At 41.1% G+C, this 18,602-nt stretch overlaps 2 protein-coding genes across 4 annotated transcripts in view; one reads left to right on the top strand and one right to left on the bottom strand.

The window, feature by feature from the left end:
* Positions 1–8,474, bottom strand: part of TXNDC12 (thioredoxin domain containing 12) — a 31,243-nt gene extending 22,769 nt beyond the window's left edge. The window contains exon 1 of the mRNA XM_068964625.1: positions 8,282–8,474. Coding sequence (XP_068820726.1) covers positions 8,282–8,378 — 97 coding nt within the window. The 5' untranslated portion in view covers positions 8,379–8,474. The remainder of the gene's footprint in view (positions 1–8,281) is intronic.
* Positions 8,475–9,618: 1,144 nt separating this feature from the next.
* BTF3L4 (basic transcription factor 3 like 4) overlaps positions 9,619–18,602 on the top strand; it is a 28,551-nt gene continuing 19,567 nt past the window's right edge. For 2 of the 3 annotated variants that reach the window (XR_011144412.1, XM_068964111.1), the window contains exons 1-3: positions 9,619–9,725; positions 12,926–12,992; positions 16,778–16,891. Coding sequence is in view for 1 of the 3 variants with exons in the window: in XM_068964111.1 (XP_068820212.1) it covers positions 12,939–12,992; positions 16,778–16,891 (168 nt within the window). In the remaining 2 variants the exon portion in view is untranslated. The remainder of the gene's footprint in view (positions 9,726–12,925; positions 12,993–16,777; positions 16,892–18,602) is intronic. The other variant, XR_011144413.1, reaches the window with a different exon arrangement.

The following is an 18,602-nucleotide window of genomic DNA, read 5'->3' as shown; positions in this document are numbered from 1 at the left end:
CCTCATCCAATATGACTGCTATCTTTATTAAAAGAAGGGAAAGGGGACACAGACACATACACAGGAAGAACACAGCCATCTCTAACAGGCCTGGTACAGATCTTCCCTCAGCCTTCAGGAGGAACCAATACTGCCAGAAGCTTGACTTTAAACTCCTACTCTCTAGAAATATGAGACAACAAATTTCTGTTGTTTAAGTCACTCAGCTTGTGTTACTTTGTTATTGCAGCCCTAGTAAACTAATACAGAAAAGGCAAAAGCAAAAGAGACTAGGAAAGTGGTTACGGCAATAATTCAGGCATGTGATAACAGTGGTTTGGACTAGCTGTGATGGTAGGGGAAGCACATGCCATCAGATTCTGGACATATTTCGAAGGTAAAATCAAAGGATCTTGTCCTGGATAGAGGGTAGGAGAAGTTAATGACGACTCTAAGGTTTTTTGGCCTGAGCAACTAGACTGGAGTTGTCATTAATAGAAATGGGGAAGAGAGTAGGTAGAGTGAGTTTTGGAAAGAAACATTAAAGTGCCTGGATATGGATACACTCATTTTGAGATGCTTACTTCCCTGGTGGCTCAGGTGGTAAAGCGTCTGTCTACAATGCGGGAGACCTGGGTTCAAGCCCTGGGTTGGGAAGATCCCCTGGAGAAGGAAATGGCAATCCACTCTGCTGCTGCTGCTGCTGCTGCTGCTGCTGCTGCTGCTGCTGCCAAGTCGCTTCAATCGTGTCCGACTATACAACCCCATAGACAGCAGCCTACCAGGCTCGTCTGTCCCTGGGATTCTCCAGGCAAGAACACTGGAGTGGGTTGCCATTTCCTTCTCCAATGCATGAAAGTGAACAGTGAAAGTGAACTTGCTCAGTTGTGTCCGACTCTTAGCGACCCCATGGACTGCAGCCCACCAGGCTCCTCTGTCCATGGGATTTTCCAGGCAAGAGTACTGGAGTGGGGTGCCATTGCCTTCTCCGACTCCAGTACTACTGCCTGGAACATCCCATGGACAGAGGAGCCTGGTGGGCTACAATATATGGGTTCGCAAAGAGTCTGATAGGACTGAGTGACTTCACTTTCACTTCACTAGACATCAAAACAGAGATGCTGAATAAGCAACTAAATATCTGAGGCTGGAATTCAAGGGACAGTTATCAGCATGCAGATGTTATTTAAAGCTTAAGAGTGAACAGGATCACCAAGGGAGTGAGTGTAGATAAAGAGGGAGTTCAGGAACCCGGGAGCACTACTAGATAAGGGAGATAAAGAAGCAACCAAAGACCAGCTGGTGACAAAGAACAGGCACCAGCAGCACATGGGATTCCAGAAGTGTTTCCAGGATGTTTCAAGAAGGAAGAATGATCCACTGACTCCAGTACTCCTATTAAATCAGAAACTTCGGGATTTAGCAAGTGGAGAACAATGCTAAAGCTGAAACTCCAGTACTTTGGCCACCTCATGCAAAGAGTTGACTCATTGGAAAAGACTCTGATGCTGGGAGGGATTGGGGGCAGGAGGAGAAGGGGACGACAGAGGATGAGATGGCTGGATGGCATCACCAACTCGATGGACGTGAGTCTGAGTGAACTCCGGGAGTTGGTGATGGACAGGGAGGCCTGGCGTGCTGCAATTCATGGGGTCGCAAAGAGTCAGACACGACTAAGAGACTGAACTGAACTGAACAATGCAGAGGTTGACAAGCCCAGTTTCAGTAGGAGTGAGAATGAAAAGATGATTAGAGCAAGATCAAGACAGCCCAGGGGAAGAATTAGGGAACAAGCACACACAACTCTCTCAAAGAATTTTGCAGTGCAGGGGCAATTGCTAGAGGGTGCTGTGAGTCCATGAAGGGTTTGTATTCAATATGGAGGAAAGGATAGGATGTTGAAAGCTGATAGAAATGATATAATAAAGGCAGGAAAATTGAGGATACAGGACTAAAAGGGAGAGTCAAAAATATTGAGTAGATGAAAGGAAATGGGATTTCCTACTCAGGTGAAGGGACTAGCCTTTGCTAGGAGCACTGACAGTTTATCTAGTAAAGACAGAAAAGGAAGAACATATGGACACTGGTACTAGAAGGTGGGTAAAATCAGTAAAATCAAGATGACAATTTTTGACAGATCTCTTCCAAGTCCTTCAACCTTCTGTTAAATAGGAAGCATGGTGACTGGCAAGGATTGTGGAGAAAGTACTACTTTTGAAGAGACAAAGGTAAATATGAGATCGTCCTCTAGGAGAGAACCAGAGAAACTAAAAGGATACTAAAGGGCAAGTTTCAGCAAAGAAGTGATTCCAGAATAAAGCCTAACTACAAGGAACAGTGAGCAAATTAACTGGTAAACATGTGGATATATCCAAATACATTTGTATAAAAATTTTAATGCTCAATTTATAGTTAAAAAAAAAGAGAGAGAGAACTAAAGTATTGGACAACATAGCTTATAAAGAAAGAGGAAGTGATTGAAATTAGAATGCTCTAAGGCCCACTAACTATTGGGGGGGGGGGGTTAAGATATTAATGGTAGATTTTGTTGTTAAATATGTGAGTAAAATTCCAGAAGTAACCACTAAAAGAAAAGAAGGGTGCCAACTTCCAAATTAAATAAAGGCAATAAAGCAATACAAGAATCAGCAAATATTAAACCCCCAAAGAAAGTGAGAAAAGAACAGAAAAAAACAGTAGCGATAGAAAATTGGATGAGAGAAATAAGACCAGCTATGTCAATAATTACTACAAATATAAGTGAACAAAACTTGCCAGGTAAAGGTAAAGTAAGAAACTGTCAGATTTTAGTTTAAAAAAAAAAATCCTCTATGATGTTTACAAAAGCACCTAAAACAGAAGGACTTGTAAAAGTCAAAAGTAAAATGATTGAAAACTATATCCCAGACAGACTTCAGGCAAAACAAAATTAGGCAAGCTAGATTACTATCAAGCAAAATAAAATTTCTCCATAAACATGGACTACTCAGAAGCTAGCTGACAAAGCCTACAGTCACAGGTTATAGCTAAGAGAGACCCTAGGGCAGTGGGGCTTCCCTGGAGGCTCAGATAGTGAACAATCTGCCTGCCATGCAGGAGACCCGAGTTCAATCCCTGGGTCTGGAAGGCCCCTGGAGAAGGAAATGGCAACCCACTTCAGTATTCCTGCCTGGAGAATTCCATGGACAGAGGAGCCTGGCATGCTGCAGTCTATGGGCTTGCAAGAGTTGGACACAACTTAGTGATTAAACCCAGGGCAGTGCTGTTTAACTGATCTTTCTCCAATGACGGAAATTTCTATATCTGCACTGTTCAATATGGTAGCTACAAACTGTTGAGTACCTGAAACATGGCTAATGCAACACAGAAGCTGGATTTTTAAAGTTTAATTTTAATTAATTTAAAATTTGAGTGGTAAGAGCCTATCACTACTTCACTGGACAGCACAAAGTTGCAGATCAGTCCAATCCTCTCACATTACAAAGGCCTGGAAAAGGGAAGAGGCTACCAGAGACCACAAAGGAAGCCACAACCAAAATTTAGTCTGATTCCTAATTAAAATGCTTTCCCAGAGCCCAACACTTCCCTGGCTCCCTTAGTGCATTGTTTCCAAGAGTAATTCTAGAGGTGTAATTTGAAACAGTTCACTATGTGTAAAAAATTTCTTTGAAAATTCATATTAAAAGGTAAATTGGAATTTTTCATAAGTAATAATCACCACCATGATGTTTTGAGTGCTTACTCTATGGAATAATGATGATAATGTGTTGTGTGTTAGCTCCTCAGTTGATTCCAACTCTTTGTGGCCCCATGGACTGTAGCCTGGCAGGCTCCTCTGTCCATGGAATTCTCAGGCAAGAATTCTGGAGTGGGTAGGCATTCCCTTTTCCAGGGGATCTTCCCGACGAAGGAATTGAGCCCAGGTCTCCCGCATTGCAGGTCAATTCCTTACCTTCTGAGCTAATAGGGAAGCCCTGATTATGATAATATAATAATATTAGTAATGACTAACACTTATATGGCATTTACTATATGCCTGGCATTGTTTTTCATGCTTTTACATGTATTAAATTATTTAATCCTTACACTTATGAGGTAGAAATGCAACTGTTTTCATTTTATAGACAAGGAAGGTAAAGTTAAATAGCTTGCTAGTAAATGCCAAAGCTGGGATTAGAACCTACATGGTGGAGTTCCAGAGTCTGTAGTTTACTCACCATACCTCATTAACTCTCCTGCAAAGATAAACATGAATAAATGAATAAATAAGTGGCTTTCCCAAAGCAGAAGGAAAACACAGACTTCAGGTCTGGAAAACCTGGGTCCTTATGTTTCCCTTCAAAAATAACTTGAAAACTTGAAAAGGCACAGTGCTTACCTTGTTGCTACCTACTCCCTACACCACCCACACTCATACCCATGCCAACATGGAACATCTGAAGACAGTGCAACTTCCTCAAGTATCACCTGCACAGCCACTTTATTTATGCCAGTTATCTGCAGAGTGAGCTGAAAGTTCCCACATTAGCAGCTCCTTCCCTAACACATTAATTTAAAAGGTGGGGGAGGAAAGAAAGTGACTGTTTCCAAACACAGGATTTACATCAGAATTCCCAAGCCCTTCAGGCTAAAAACTGGTTTCCTGAGGGTAAGGTAAGGACATCAGAAAAGTATTACCCACCCTCTCCCAGCTGACAGAACAAAAGGTTAAGTGTCGGAAATGGCAGCCAAGCCTCTGAAACAGGGAACACTGTACCTGAGAGGTAGAATAACACCACGGCTAAATAAAGTCTGTATGCATCAAACAAGTCCTAATTCAGCCACTTGCTGTTTTCATGTATGTGAAATATGACTAACAAAAATATCTGTCTCTTAGGCTTGTTGTGAATGTGAATAGGATACAGTATGGAAGGTAAACACCCCATATGTGTCAATGCCAAATGGTTATTTCAGAGACTTGACAAAGTCATCCATTTCTGTTTCAGGCAGGAGAGTGCATGAACCGCCCCCATTGATAACTTTCCCTTTTCTCCTTCAAAGGAGTCTCTACACTCAGAGCAGGCGAGGTGTACTGTTGAGGACAAAAGCTATAGCATCTCCATCTCAGCTGGTCCACTTACTAGCTATGTGACCCCTGCATCCCATTTTAGGCTCTTCATCTGTGTAATGGGGATGATGATTACATTCCTTATCTACCTCAGTGGGTTATCATGAGGATTTAACCAGTCAATACATGAAAAATACACAGAACGGTTCCTGGAATATAGCAAAATGTACAGTAAATGTTAATCACTACACTTCTTCCCACAGGTGGTACATTCCAAATGTTGAGCACACAGAGAAGATTTTAGAACTCTAAGATATTAGAGCTGGAAGGACTCTTAGGAATCATTTCTACTCCAACTTTCTCATTTAATAAATGATCCCCAGGGAAGCCAAGAGCTGGCTGACCAGGATTAAAACTCAGGCCTCCTGATTTCTATCCAGTGTTCACACCACATCACTGTACTTCCTCTTGTCAAATCTACTTAAACTTCTGGGAAGAAATCTTACTTATCACTGCTCCGGGTAGGACTTTTCTGGGAGGTGGGGTGGGTGAACTATAATCTGTTTTCCAAGAATCCATACCCAGGAGATACAAAAAAAAAAAGTTTGATACCTTATTAATTTCTTTCAGGAACAAGTCAATATTTTTCCTTGGGTAAATACAGTAAAAAGCATTAAATAAATACTTTCTAAGTTTGTAACACAATACTAAGTGCCTTTCGTTTGTTCATTTAATCCTCACAGCCCCTTCCCCACCAAGCTGCCCTTCTATGTGCTCCTACAGTTACCTGCCATTCCCCTGCTGACAGTACATATCACAGTGCCATGTAATTGCCTGCTTATTTGTGCTGATAGTCTTCAGACCATGAGCTGAAAAAAGACAGGGATCCCAACAATCATGTGTACCATTCATTTCTTCTTTCAACAAATATTCCTGAGCATGAATAAGACAGAAACAGTCCTAACTTACTAGGGTAGACCATACTTTCCAAAGATGATTGCAGTAATATCTCCCATTCCACAAGCTCTTTTTACAATGTGACCCAACATTCCTCCTGTGGGGGATGGAAAGGAGGTAGTTAATGTCCCTTCCCCTTGAACAGGCCCACGGAGTACACTGGAAGTGATGCTATGTGACTTTTACGGCTAGATGACAAAAATGCCATGTATTTTCACCTTGTTCTCTTAGGGTGCTCACTCCTGGAATCCAGCTGTCATACGGTGAGGAAGCTCACACTAGCCCACGAAGACAAAGCACATGGGGAAGTAACCAGCTCAGCTGAAGCCCCAGACTCGGAACCAAGGGATACACGAGGGATACACTGTGCCCTGTTTGACTTTCTGGCCCACAGAATCGTGAGCATAATAGAATGATTTCTTTCCACCACTTAATTTGGGGTGGTTTATTATGCAGCAATGGTAAATGGATCAACCACATGGAGCTTAACACCTAACAAAGAATGCTGAATATGTGACTCCAAGGTATTGCCTACACCTAACACAGTTAACTGGAATAATAACTGGGTAATTATTTGTTGCATGTGTGAGATAGCTGTTATTATGCCCCTTTGGCACATGAGGAATTGAGCTTTAAGAAGTTTTGGCAACTTGTCCTAGGTCTCTCAGAAGGCAATGGCAACCCACTCCAGTATTCTTGCCTGGCAAATCCCATGGACAGAGAAGCCTGGTAGGCTGCAGTCCATGGGGTCGCTAGGAGTTGGACACAACTGAGCGACTTCACTTTGACTTTTCACTTTCATGCACTGGAGAAGGAAATGGCAAGCCACTCCAATATTCTTACCTAGAGGATCCCAGGGACAGGGGAGCCTGCTGGGCTGCCATCTATAGGGTCGCACAGAGTTGGACACAACTGAAGTGACTTAGCGACTTAGCAGCAGCTAGGTCTCTCAACTGGTTTGTGGCAGAGTAAATTAAAACTCAAATCTAAACCCACTCCTAATACTACACGCTAATGTCTCCTTCAGTATTCATAATTTTACACGAATTTTACAGTAATCTGCTTTAAAATGGGACTGTCAGTACATAAAACATTTTGGCCCAACAGTTCCCTGTGGTTTCATCACTGAGATGGAAACCCACATATCACCTTCACAGAGAAGCCTCCCCTGATCTTCCTAGCTCAAGTAATGTCAGCTCCCTCATCCTTTCTCAGTCTTTCTACTCCATCAGTTTCATTTTCTTCCCAGAACTCATCCCTAGCTGAAATTATCTTGTCTATTAATTTGTTCATGTACCTAACTCTCTGTCTCTCGGAATTGAACACAAGCTTCATGAGAGCAGGAACTTTGTGTGTCCTGTCCACTCCTATATCCCTGGTGCCTAGGATCATGCCTGGAATATGGTAGGTAATCAAAAATTATTTACTGGATGAAGGAATGACTGCATTCAGGTGCACTGAATGTCCACCCAATCTCATTACCCACCAATAAATGTGCAAATAGGGAGGATAAAACACAATTTAGAACAGCAGGGCTGTAGTAAAGACATTTCATACAGTAAGGTCAGTACAAAAACGAAACAAAAGAAAAAAGGAAGAGAAAGGAAATACACACTACCACACAACCACCTAGAAAAAGCATAAACCCTGAGTTCCAATAAAGATGTAGACAATGGGATGGATGGAGTAGGGGGGTCACATCTCTTGTTCTCCATTCATAACGACTGTCCCCTCACCCTTCAAAAAAAATCAGTTTCTCAGACACACTGACTGAACCACACCAAGGACAACGGTTGAGGACCGTCTAACATCAGACCTGCGACCCTTCATCCAGCCCTTCCTTTGGCATCAGTCACTGCTCCCTGGGATGCAGGTGCTGTTCCCTACAAGGTAAGGAGGCAGTAACCTAGCTCTTCAGGGAAGAGGTGAGGAGGGAAATCTTCAGACCCAGGGCAAAGGTCTAAATACGCAGGTCCCCAAAGGTCCTATTTCTCCCAGGAGGGAAGGTAACAGTGCCTGAGGACCTACCTGAGGACCTACCATGTTTTTCGAAATATAAAGGCCATTTCTTATCCCAACCCAAGAATTTAGGGAGGCCTCAACTAAAACTTCCCCATCTCAACATTCCCCAGACCACTACTCCTTACCCCAAACTCCAGGAGCAGGTGGAGAGGATACAAAGAAATCTAGCGTGGCCAAAGAGATAGAACGGGTAGGCAACCGTGTTAGGACAAGAAGAGGGCTGTACTGGGCTAGGGCCCAGGATAAGTAAAGATTAAGAAAAGAATGCAGTCTGACCCTTTCCAAGCCCATTAGGTCCTTCAGAAGAGGTGACGAGGAGCAGGAAACTGAAGCCCAGCAAACAGGTGGCCCCGAGACGAGGCCATAGCTCCATGGTGGTAGATGCGCGGAGCCACTGGGCTGAGCAGACGTAGGGCCGACGAAGTCCTAGAAGGTCCGTGCGGTTTCCCAAGCGCGGATCAGCCCAGCCGCTTGCGTTCCCAGATTTTTTTTTTTTTTTTCCTCCTAACCCTGAAGGAAGTGATGTTAGACGGATGTGGGTGGCGCCTCCGAGGTCCGGTTTCGGACGGAGTGAGAGTTTAAAGGTGAAGATCACGTAGAAGGTTGCGGGAGTTGCTTTGGGGCGCTATTTGCTTCACCCCGGGTTCTGGACGTTTAGTCCGAGGGCCGAGAAAGAAAAGATGGGCCGAGATAGTGGGGGTGGGGAGGAGTCTCGGGAGAACCGTTGCTGGTTGCGTCCCCCAGCAAGCTAGCCCCTCCCCCTCAAGAACCACTGCACTTAATATTCACTACGCAAATTACTGATCGGTGAAGTCAGCGGCTCCCAACAGTGGGCCGGTTGCCCATTGGCTCCGGGTCCCCCTTTCCCCACCGCAAAAAAAAAAAAAAAAGGGCAGACAACCGGATTTCATTCTCAGGTTACTGCTCGGGTCTGGCACAGGTCTGCCAAATCTGTTTTGCGGTGCATGGTCTCGTGCCTGCAAGAATGCCCCTTCCTGCTAGAGAAGAAGCACTGGACTTTATTTTCCCTTTTAACCTAAATTCTTCATCTCAGGAATGATGCAACCAACTGACGCAAGCTCCGAGAAAACCAAACTTGGAATCTCTCATTGCAAAACTGACCTAGCTCTTCAGGGCACCAGGTCATAATTCACTGCAGGTACTTAGAAGTGCAAAGCTGCTTCTTAAATCTACTTGTTTTTGTTATTTTTAAACTGGGTTATTTCTCAGTTTTCCTCTCGGATGCATAGCAAACAGGTCAAAATTTCCCGTCTCTCCTCCGGAATGGAGGCTAATTGAGTCCCCACACTAGTGAGATCGCACTAGTTAAGTTTGGCAGTGCGCGTGCGTACTTAATGCCCAGTGAAAGACAACTAGCAAAAGGACAAACCTGAACAAAAATACACACCTCCCCTTTATCAGACTCCCTACAAATTGCAGGCACGGACACAATGGAACTCCAGGGGGACTGCAAGCTCCAGAATGCAGCGCGGCCACTGCACCTGCCGTTTTTCTATTGGGAGGCGCAGAGCGGCTTGGCCTTTGTAGTTCGTATATGCGATCCCAGGATAGGCTGCTCTGGTGAGAGAGAGGCGGGGCAGGATGTGTCACGTGGGTCCCACTCCCGCCGCCGCGGCCGCCTTCGTCTTTCTCTGTCTCGACTGAGGGAGCCATCTTGCTCTTGCCGCGTGCTGGTGTTGGAGGACCCTCCCTGCTTCAGGTGAGACCCCCGGCGGTCCCGCCACTCCACGGCCATAGGCCGCTGCGCACCGTCTCCCCCCGCCCTCTTCTGCCGACACCCGCCAACCGCTTGGGCTGCCACTTCCGCCGTGGCGCGCCGAGTGGGGGCGGAAGCGGCTGGCTTGGCCTGTCGGTTACCGGCGGCGCAGCTGGGGGTCTGCACCTGAGGGAAGGTCCCCAGCACCACCGCTTTCCTTGGGGGCGAGCGGGCCAGCGCTGTTGCCGCCCAGATCAAGTCCCAGGAGGCAGGTGGTCCCTCGCCTCTGTTTTGTTACTCCTCATTATTCACAACAATAACGCTGTGAGCTTTATACTACCTATCTGCGGTCACCTCATTTGATCCTCCCACTCGACAGCTAAGGAAACTGAGGCTAGCAAGCCCCGCCCCCAGGCTCTGGAGACCGTATTCCGTTGCATTGCTCTTCACCTTGTAATGGCAGGATTTGTTTACAAGGCTGCCACCCTCGCTGAAACATTGCCTTGCCCATCATTCTAGCCCTGTCACACTGCCTGGTGCATAGTAGGCTGTCAGGAAGTTGATGATTAACCGACAGGCAGTGTTACACATCTAGTGAATGGCGGTTTCAACTTCCGTTCCCACGGTCTTTCACTGTACCAGCTCTGTCCCTTGAGTGGTAACAATAGTTACCAGTTTTTGAATATCTGCTGTGAATATCCCTGTGCTTGATAACGTAATCTTTACCTCTGAAAACAAAAAATACTGTGAAGTTTGTGGTGTTACACATTTTCTAATACGGAAGGAATACAAGTTCAGAGAAGTAAAATATATTTCTGAAGCCCTAGCTAGTAGAACCTTGATCCTTCTGATTCCAAAGCCTGTGCCTCTCTTAGAGGCCACATAATAAAAAGTCACGATTAAAGATTGAATTTATTTTATCTCTGTGTAAAAATGAGGTATGTGTAAGTTCCTACTATAATGCTTAAAATTTAGGCACTCAGTAAATGTTGGCTATAACCTCATTATTTGCACCGTTTCTTGAATCCTTGAGGAAAAGACTAAAAGATCCTAGGATCCCCAAGGAAGAACTCACTAATCGTGGCCTTAAGAAGTTACTTCTTCCTTCTGGGCCTAGGAGGGCCCTTATTTCCAAATGTGTTAAATTGGAAGGGATGTGAGCTGTTTTGTGTATTTCTGATTTAAACCCTGCTGCTGCTTTCAAGTATTTGAGGTGGCATCCTATACAGGACAGAACTAACAGGTACAATAAAAAGAAAGGTTGATTGAGGAACAGGGAGTTAAAGCAGGTGATCTTTGAGATCTATTCCAGATTCTGAGCTTGACATCTCTTCTCTCATGAACTGAATCCAGTCCACTTTCTTACTTGAATTCCGTGCACCCCAACCTGGTAGTAGACAAAGAACCACTTTCCTTCTTCCGCTTCCAACTTTGAACTTCCAGCCTCCCTAAAATGCTTTTTCTCTGAGGTACTCCTTAAGAACAAGTTTTTGATTATACTTATTACCTGGAATGGAATCTGTTTTTGTTTGCACATTGATTTAAAGAGTTAATTTTGTTCTGGCTTTGTTTCAAACAGATCAAGGCTCTATTTTGACTTCCATCTCTTCCATCTCTTCTCTTGGGGATTGTTACTTCAAAATGCAGAAAAGCCCCCAAAAGTTTATCTTGTATCTGGTTCTAATATTTTCACTTAGCCCCCTTTTTAATAAAAAGTTCCTTAGGCTCTTTGTTAGTTCACTACACCTTCATGGCCACATTACTTTGAGAACAGTGAATTTTGGTCCTTTTTTATAGAAACTGACTGTAGAGATTGGGATTTACATCAGCAGATTTAAGTCAGTGTCAGATTTGCGTGTCAGTGTCAGATTTAAGTTGAGATTGCCACACACTTAAGCCTTTTGATTTTGTACTCTATTCACACTTACTCCTATAAAAGAATTTTTTTAGCTGCTTGAGCATTGTGATACAGTGATGAGTAAAGATTGAAGAACTGTAAATTCTAAATGTTATTTAGGAACTGGACTTTGCCCTTAAAGCAGAGAGATACACAGGTTTGTATCTTAAGTACAATGTCAGAATACAGAATGATTAGTACTTATATAATCTTTGATTCTTTCATCTCTGAAATGAAGAAAACAATATCTTTTTTCATCTGGATGATGTTTATAAGGAGTTTAGAGAATCAACCAAAAAGTTTTGACAGCCTTACCCTTTATTCCCTCTGCTGTATCTCAATAGTGATCTGTTGATCTAAGAACAAGTAAAATAAGACTTCTAACATTGGTTTTTATTTGTTTATATAGTGTGGAATGTTTTGACCCATTATAAACTGAAGAACTTTTTTTTCCTTAGTAGGAAAGGGCTGACCAGACTAGGATTCTTGACTTTATAATGAACTTAGAGTTTTCAAAATCAAGATTAGCCTTTAAAAGTTTACTTTTAAGATTCTCCTCTTCCGTGCAAAATTTCATATTAATGTAGCAGAGAGAGGTTTTTGTCAAATTGTGCAAGAAGGCATTTTTCCTTATGTGCAAGACTATCTTGACAGTTATGACATACTATGTTAGTGCAAGGTGTTGAATGAACTCTGTGGAAAGTGCTGCAGAAGCACTGAATGTCTGAAAATCTGGTTCTCTTTTCCTGTTATTAACATACCAACTAACCTGGAATATAGGATGCCATGACTGCCTCATATCTTGACAGCTAGAGAGACTACTGAATTTTTTTCTTTGTCCAGATTTTTCTTTCTTTTGTCTTTATCTATGATTTAAAAAAATTATACAGAATATGATTTGAGAGAAAAAGTTGTGGTAATTTGCTAACAGCTCTATTCTGTAAAAATCTTTGGGGAAGAAACTGGTGTACCTACAGAGATTTTAGAATTGGTTAGGTTTTATTGAGTACCAAAGTACCGAATTACACTTTTAAGGAGGGATCTTCAAATAAGTAACTTTAAATCTCAGTTCTATTTTCTGTTCGTATATACAGCTCCCTCTTGGTATTACTTAATTTTTGTTCTTTTGCTGTCTGACTTATGAAGCTAGAAAAAGTGATTAATATTTAAAAAAATATAGACAATATTATCATGGTGGTGGTGCATATTACAGGTTCAATGAACCAGTAGGTACTGTTGTATAAACAGTTATTTTGTTTTGGTAAATAAAACAGTGACTTTAACAAATTTATTTTTCCCCCCCTAGATTTACCAACAGCATGAATCAAGAAAAGTTAGCCAAACTTCAGGCTCAGGTCCGGATAGGGGGCAAGGTGAGTGTGGCATAAGAAAAATTGATAGGAGAATGTGTTATTACCAGATAGTATTATTATTTTGGATTTGTGGTCATTGAAGATCTAGAATTTTTTTAATTAATCAGTATTAAACCACATTCCAATTTGAAAATAACTTGTCTAGATCTAAAATAGGTAATTAGAAGATATCTCTCTGATGGGTGCAATTGAAATAGCCACCTTTGAGATCTTTTAACATTCTGGTGGTTAAATGATATGAACAAGTTATTCAGTCTTGTTAAACTTCCATTTTTGCATCTGTAAAATAAAAATGATCCTACATAAGATGCTTCTAAATATTAGAGTAATACTTATAAAGCACCTCAAACAGTGTCTGGCATAGACTAGACACTTATTAAAAGACAGCTGTTATTATGTTAGACCCACCCTCAGATATTCCTGGATACTGAGGTTACCTTATCTTGACTGGATACCCCTACTGCTTCAGTTAGGTTTACAATGGGAGATGCAAAAGCTGATGGTACATTTGTTCATTGCTAGGTTTTCTTCCCAAATTCCTACTTGTTTTTCTGTGTTGGTGAATGTGAACGTGAGCATTCTTATTCCATGTCCTTTGAAACTTAAGGGAGAGTTAGTTCTGATCACTGAAAATCTTTGATTCCCTTTAGTTCCAACCCTGGGTTCAAGGAGAATATTCTACCTTTATCTCTGCTCAATACAATTTTTGTCAAAGGAAAAGCAAGAATAGTGTTTACCTCAGACCTAGGGAGGGGATAGGTGGGACAATATGTAGCAGCCCCACTGTGTCATTTACTTTGATAATAACTATAGCTCCTGGGGATAGGAAAAGGAGAGGGGGAAGGGAAGAAACAACTAGTATTAATACTTTCTTCTTCTTTCCTGCTAAGTCGCTTCAGTCGTGTCCTACTCTGTGTGACCCCATAGATGGCAGCCCATCAGGCTCCCCCGTCCCTGGGATTCTGCAGGCAAGAACACTGGAGTGGGTTGCCATTTCCTTCTCCCGTGCATGAAAGTGGAAAGTGAAAGGGAAGCCGCTCAGTTGTGTCTGACTCTTAGCAACCCCATGGACTGCAGCCTACCAGGCTTCTCCGTCCACGAGATTTTCTAGGCAAGCCTTCTTTCCTAGTAATACAGTTATCTGACTCCAGACTCATAGTAACAAATTCATGTAACCAAAGTACTAGTCACATTGTAGCAGCAAGTAATGTAATATATCAGTGCAAAAGTTAGGAATATTCAAGAAACAGGGAATATACCTTGAAGAGCTTGATAGAGCACTTCACTGTAGTATTTTTTAAGCCAGAAGGTTGGCACAGTCATTCAGCTAGTTTATTGAGCAACTGCTAATGTGCCAAGCATACAGTAGATAAATAAGTCAAAGTTTCCTGCTCTTGACACAGTTCAGCTTGGAAGGGAGATGCACTCACAATTACACTATAGAATAGTAAATATTAAAATGAAGTATAAGGTGCACGTGAGTCAAGGAAGTCATCACTGAGCAGAGATTTGAAGAATAAACAACAGGTATGAGAACAAGTAGATAGGGTGAAGGGTGAGATTGTCATTCTCACACATGCAAAGGCTTATGGGATGCCAAGATGCTTAGTGGATGGCATGATGCTTAGTGGAATGGCTTGCTTTGATTTGTTACTACTGGTGGCTCAGAGGTTAAAGCGTCTGCCTCCAATGCGGGAGACCTGGGTTCGATCCCTGGGTCGGGAAGATCCCCTGGAGAAGGAAATGGCAACCCACTCAAGTATTCTTGCCTGGAGAATCCCGTGGATGGAGGAGCCTGGTGGGCTACAGTCCACGGGGTCGCAAAGAGTCGGACAAGACTGAGCAACTTCACTTTCACTTTTCACTTTCAGAGTTTAGAGTCAGATCATAGTTTTGTTTGTCATACTAAGGAGATTAGGATTTTATCCCATATGCAAGGTCAATTACTGAAGAATTGAAGAAAAAACAGTAACAGTGATTTTAAAAGATAGCTGCTGGCATTGTGGAAAATGAAAAAACAAGTTTGGCACAGAGGAGAAGCTACACCTTGTAGTAGTATGTGGGACACAAATTTAGGGTTTGTATATGACACAACTTAATGATGTGGGGGACAGAGGTGAGAAAGGAGTCTAGGATGGCCTCCAAATTTCTGGTTTTAGAGCTACGAAAATTAGGAAGTATAGGAAGAATAGTTTGGTGGACTGATGAGCTTCTAGACAAGTTGATTTTAAGGATCATTTGAGTTGTAACCAGCAAGCAGTTGAATCAGGAACACTTGACAAATTAATGGCCATCTATCTTAATAGTCTCTCTTAGTCCATCCTTTAACTAGATTTCATTACAACCTCTGCTTCTACTCACGGGGCTCTCTTTCACTCCCACCGGAGTTTCTAAGACTAAGTCTCCTGCCTACCCTTTATAAGGCTGATTTCCTGAGTAATACTACAGAAGCTACCCAGAGATTAAAATCTCCTTTCCTTTCTTTTTACTCTTGGCAAGTCTCAGAAAGATTTAGCTTTCGAGATACAGGCTACTGTTTGTAGTGCTTCAGCTCTGCTTTAGGTTACATTTATTTAAATTGGCTTAGGAGTTTAATTCATTGTCTTAAATAGTTTTTCAATGGAAAAAATTACTTAGAGTTTCAAAATATCCATTTAGAAATGAAGTTTTCCTATCTCGGTAAATAGTATAATTTTCATTTGCTCAGGTCAAAATTCTAAACATCATTCTAGATTCCTTTTTTCCCTCATATCCCATATTTAGTCCATCAGCAAATCCTTTTGGTTCTTCTGACCATCTTAGCTCTCCTTATCTCCACTGCCACAGCCCTCATCTCTTGTCAGGACTTCTACAGTAGCTTCCTGATTGATCTCATTATAGTTCATTTTCCACAGCAACCTCAGTCATCTTTTAGAATCATAAATCAGATCCAAACCATTCTCATGCTTAAAACTTTCCAGTAGCTTCCTATTGCAGTTGATATAAAGTCTAGTTCCTGCTCATAGCACATTAGCAGGCCCTTACCAATCTTTCTGATTTTATTTTCCTTTACCTTTCCCATTATTTATTCTAGTCATACTGGTCTGCTCTGTCTAGAAATGACAGGTTGACTCTTGTTTCATTTTTCTTGGATCACTCTTCCCCTAAATCTTTTCATGATTCTCAGCTTGTATGCCACCTCTTCAGAGGGATCTTCCCTGAGCATTCTAATAAAGTAGTGCTTTGCCTCCACCCAATATTCTTGTTGCTAATCCTGTTTAAATAATCTAATCTGTTTATATATTGACTTTTCCTTCCCATTGTAATGTATGCTCCTTGAAGTAAGAACTTGATCTTTTTCATTCCTAGGTTCTAGGACTCTAGAACACTCATAATAGGCATTTACCTGTTATGTCGTAATCTCCAAAGTTTCAGAATATCTTTAGAGGGTGGTAGATAGTATAAAAAACTTTTCCTTATTTGTTGGAAATTTGAAGTAAAGCGCACTTCAGGTTATTTTCAAGTTAAAAAATTATTTTTTGTTAGAAAACTTTTGAAACAATGTATTAAAATGACACAGGCTAGATATTGGAAAGAATAAGAATAATTGGCTCGAAACTAACCTTCAAAAATCTGAGTTAGGCTGACAGTCACAACTCTGTGACTATGAGAAGTCTAATTAACCATTACTATTAAGTCTGCAGTTTTTTCTGTGAGTTTTAGGAAGAATATTATGGAGAGGAAGACAAGTGATTACAGTTATCAAATGCATGGCATGCTAACACTTTTGTTTGGGTATCTTTCAGGGTACAGCTCGTAGAAAGAAGAAGGTGGTACATAGAACAGCTACAGCTGATGACAAAAAACTTCAGAGTTCTCTCAAAAAACTGGCTGTGAATAATATAGCTGGTATTGAAGAGGTATGATCACTTTGTAAATTGTTATGTGGATAAACAGAACATTCACAAATGATTATCCAGACTTTCAAATGTAACGTATCAGCTTAAATGAATCTGAAACTCTCTTTTTGAAGGACTGGAGCTATTGAATTTGCCTACTGTATGAAATTGGATTGTCAAAAAAATGCTTTTATTAGATGGTTAAGGAATTCATTATACTTTTCAGACTCAAAGTACTGGGTTAGCCAAAAAGTTCATTCAGGTTTTTCCATACTATCTTACCAGAAAACCTGTACGAATTTTTTTGCCAACCCAATATTTGCATATATGACAAAATTATGGACCTACTCTTTAATTCTAATGTAAAATAAGATTTTTTTTCTAATAATACAGAAATAAGGAAACCCAAAGATTTCTTCCAATAAGGTGGACTTTTTTCCCATAAGAGTACCTTTCTGCTCTTCACAGTCTCTCAAATTATTACTCAGAAAGCTCTTGCAGTAGCTTTACATGAATTGCATTTCTTATTAGGCCACTTTCAAAAACTATTAATTTAATTCTAAAATTATTTTGATGATACTACTTTTCTCAGATCGGAAGCCAAAGATTGATTTATGCAAGAAAAATTTTAATAACACGAACTATTTGTGATCTGTTACCATCTAGATCTACTTCGACCTGATGATTCCATTTCTGATAGTAACCAGTGTTTAAATTTTTACTACTATCAGATTTCATTACATCATTACCAGATGTAGTACTGCCTCACAAGTTTTAGTAGATTATTAACGCACATGTGCTGTAAAACGTAGATCAGAAGCAATGTAGAGGTAATGATCACTATTAAAGAAATAGAAGAGTAACAAAGAAAAGGCAGTGAAATGGCAAAGTGCCACATGTTCCTTCCATGATATATGAACAAATAAATACATTGTTTAAATCTGCTTTGTACTTTCAAAATTAACATACTGATAAAATAGTAGGGAAGGTAAGTCACATGTATCTTTTCTCCTTATAGCTAGATATGGCTGTGCATTCTTACCCTGATAAGTATTAAAACTTCATTTGCAAGTCTTGAAATTAAGTATTTAAAATGCCTTTTTTTCCCCTGAGCTATTAAAAGTTTTCATATATTTTCATTGACCTAAAATAATTTTCAGAAAGATCATTCTCTATCTAGGACATATTTGAGAAAAAGCAAATCTAAGCTTCTCTTTAAAAATTACAGCTTCATTTAAAAAAAAAAAGAATAAGTGGCAATAATGGACATGAACTCTGATAATATTAAACCTAACCTACTAATAAGTGTTTAGGAAGTCTTATATCTTTGCCTATCTTTCTACTGTTCCAACTCCAACCCCTCCCCACTCAACCTCAACACTATTGACACTTTGAACCAAATAATTCTTTACTGTGAAAACTGTCCTGTGCATTCTAGGATATTTGGCGGTATTCTTGGAGTCTCCCTACTAGATTTTCAGTTAAGACAGCCAAAAATGTCTCCAGACTTTGATGCAGGTCCTTTGGGGGGCAAATCACCCTTTGTTGAAAACACTTCTTTAGAGAGAGGAAAAGATTTTATTTTCCTCCTTAAAGTATAGATTTTATCTCCAAGGGCATGCTTTTCTAAATGTTTGATTTTGTTCAGATTTGGAGAACTCTCTCGCCCTTATAATTAATAAAACTTTTAGTGTTTTACAGTGAAATAACAAACCAGTCAGTAGTCTTTGAT

The sequence above is a fragment of the Capricornis sumatraensis genome, chromosome 2 (assembly GCF_032405125.1).
Source record: "Capricornis sumatraensis isolate serow.1 chromosome 2, serow.2, whole genome shotgun sequence".
NCBI lineage: Eukaryota > Metazoa > Chordata > Mammalia > Artiodactyla > Bovidae > Capricornis > Capricornis sumatraensis.
This window is presented reverse-complemented; position numbering and strand designations above follow the sequence as displayed.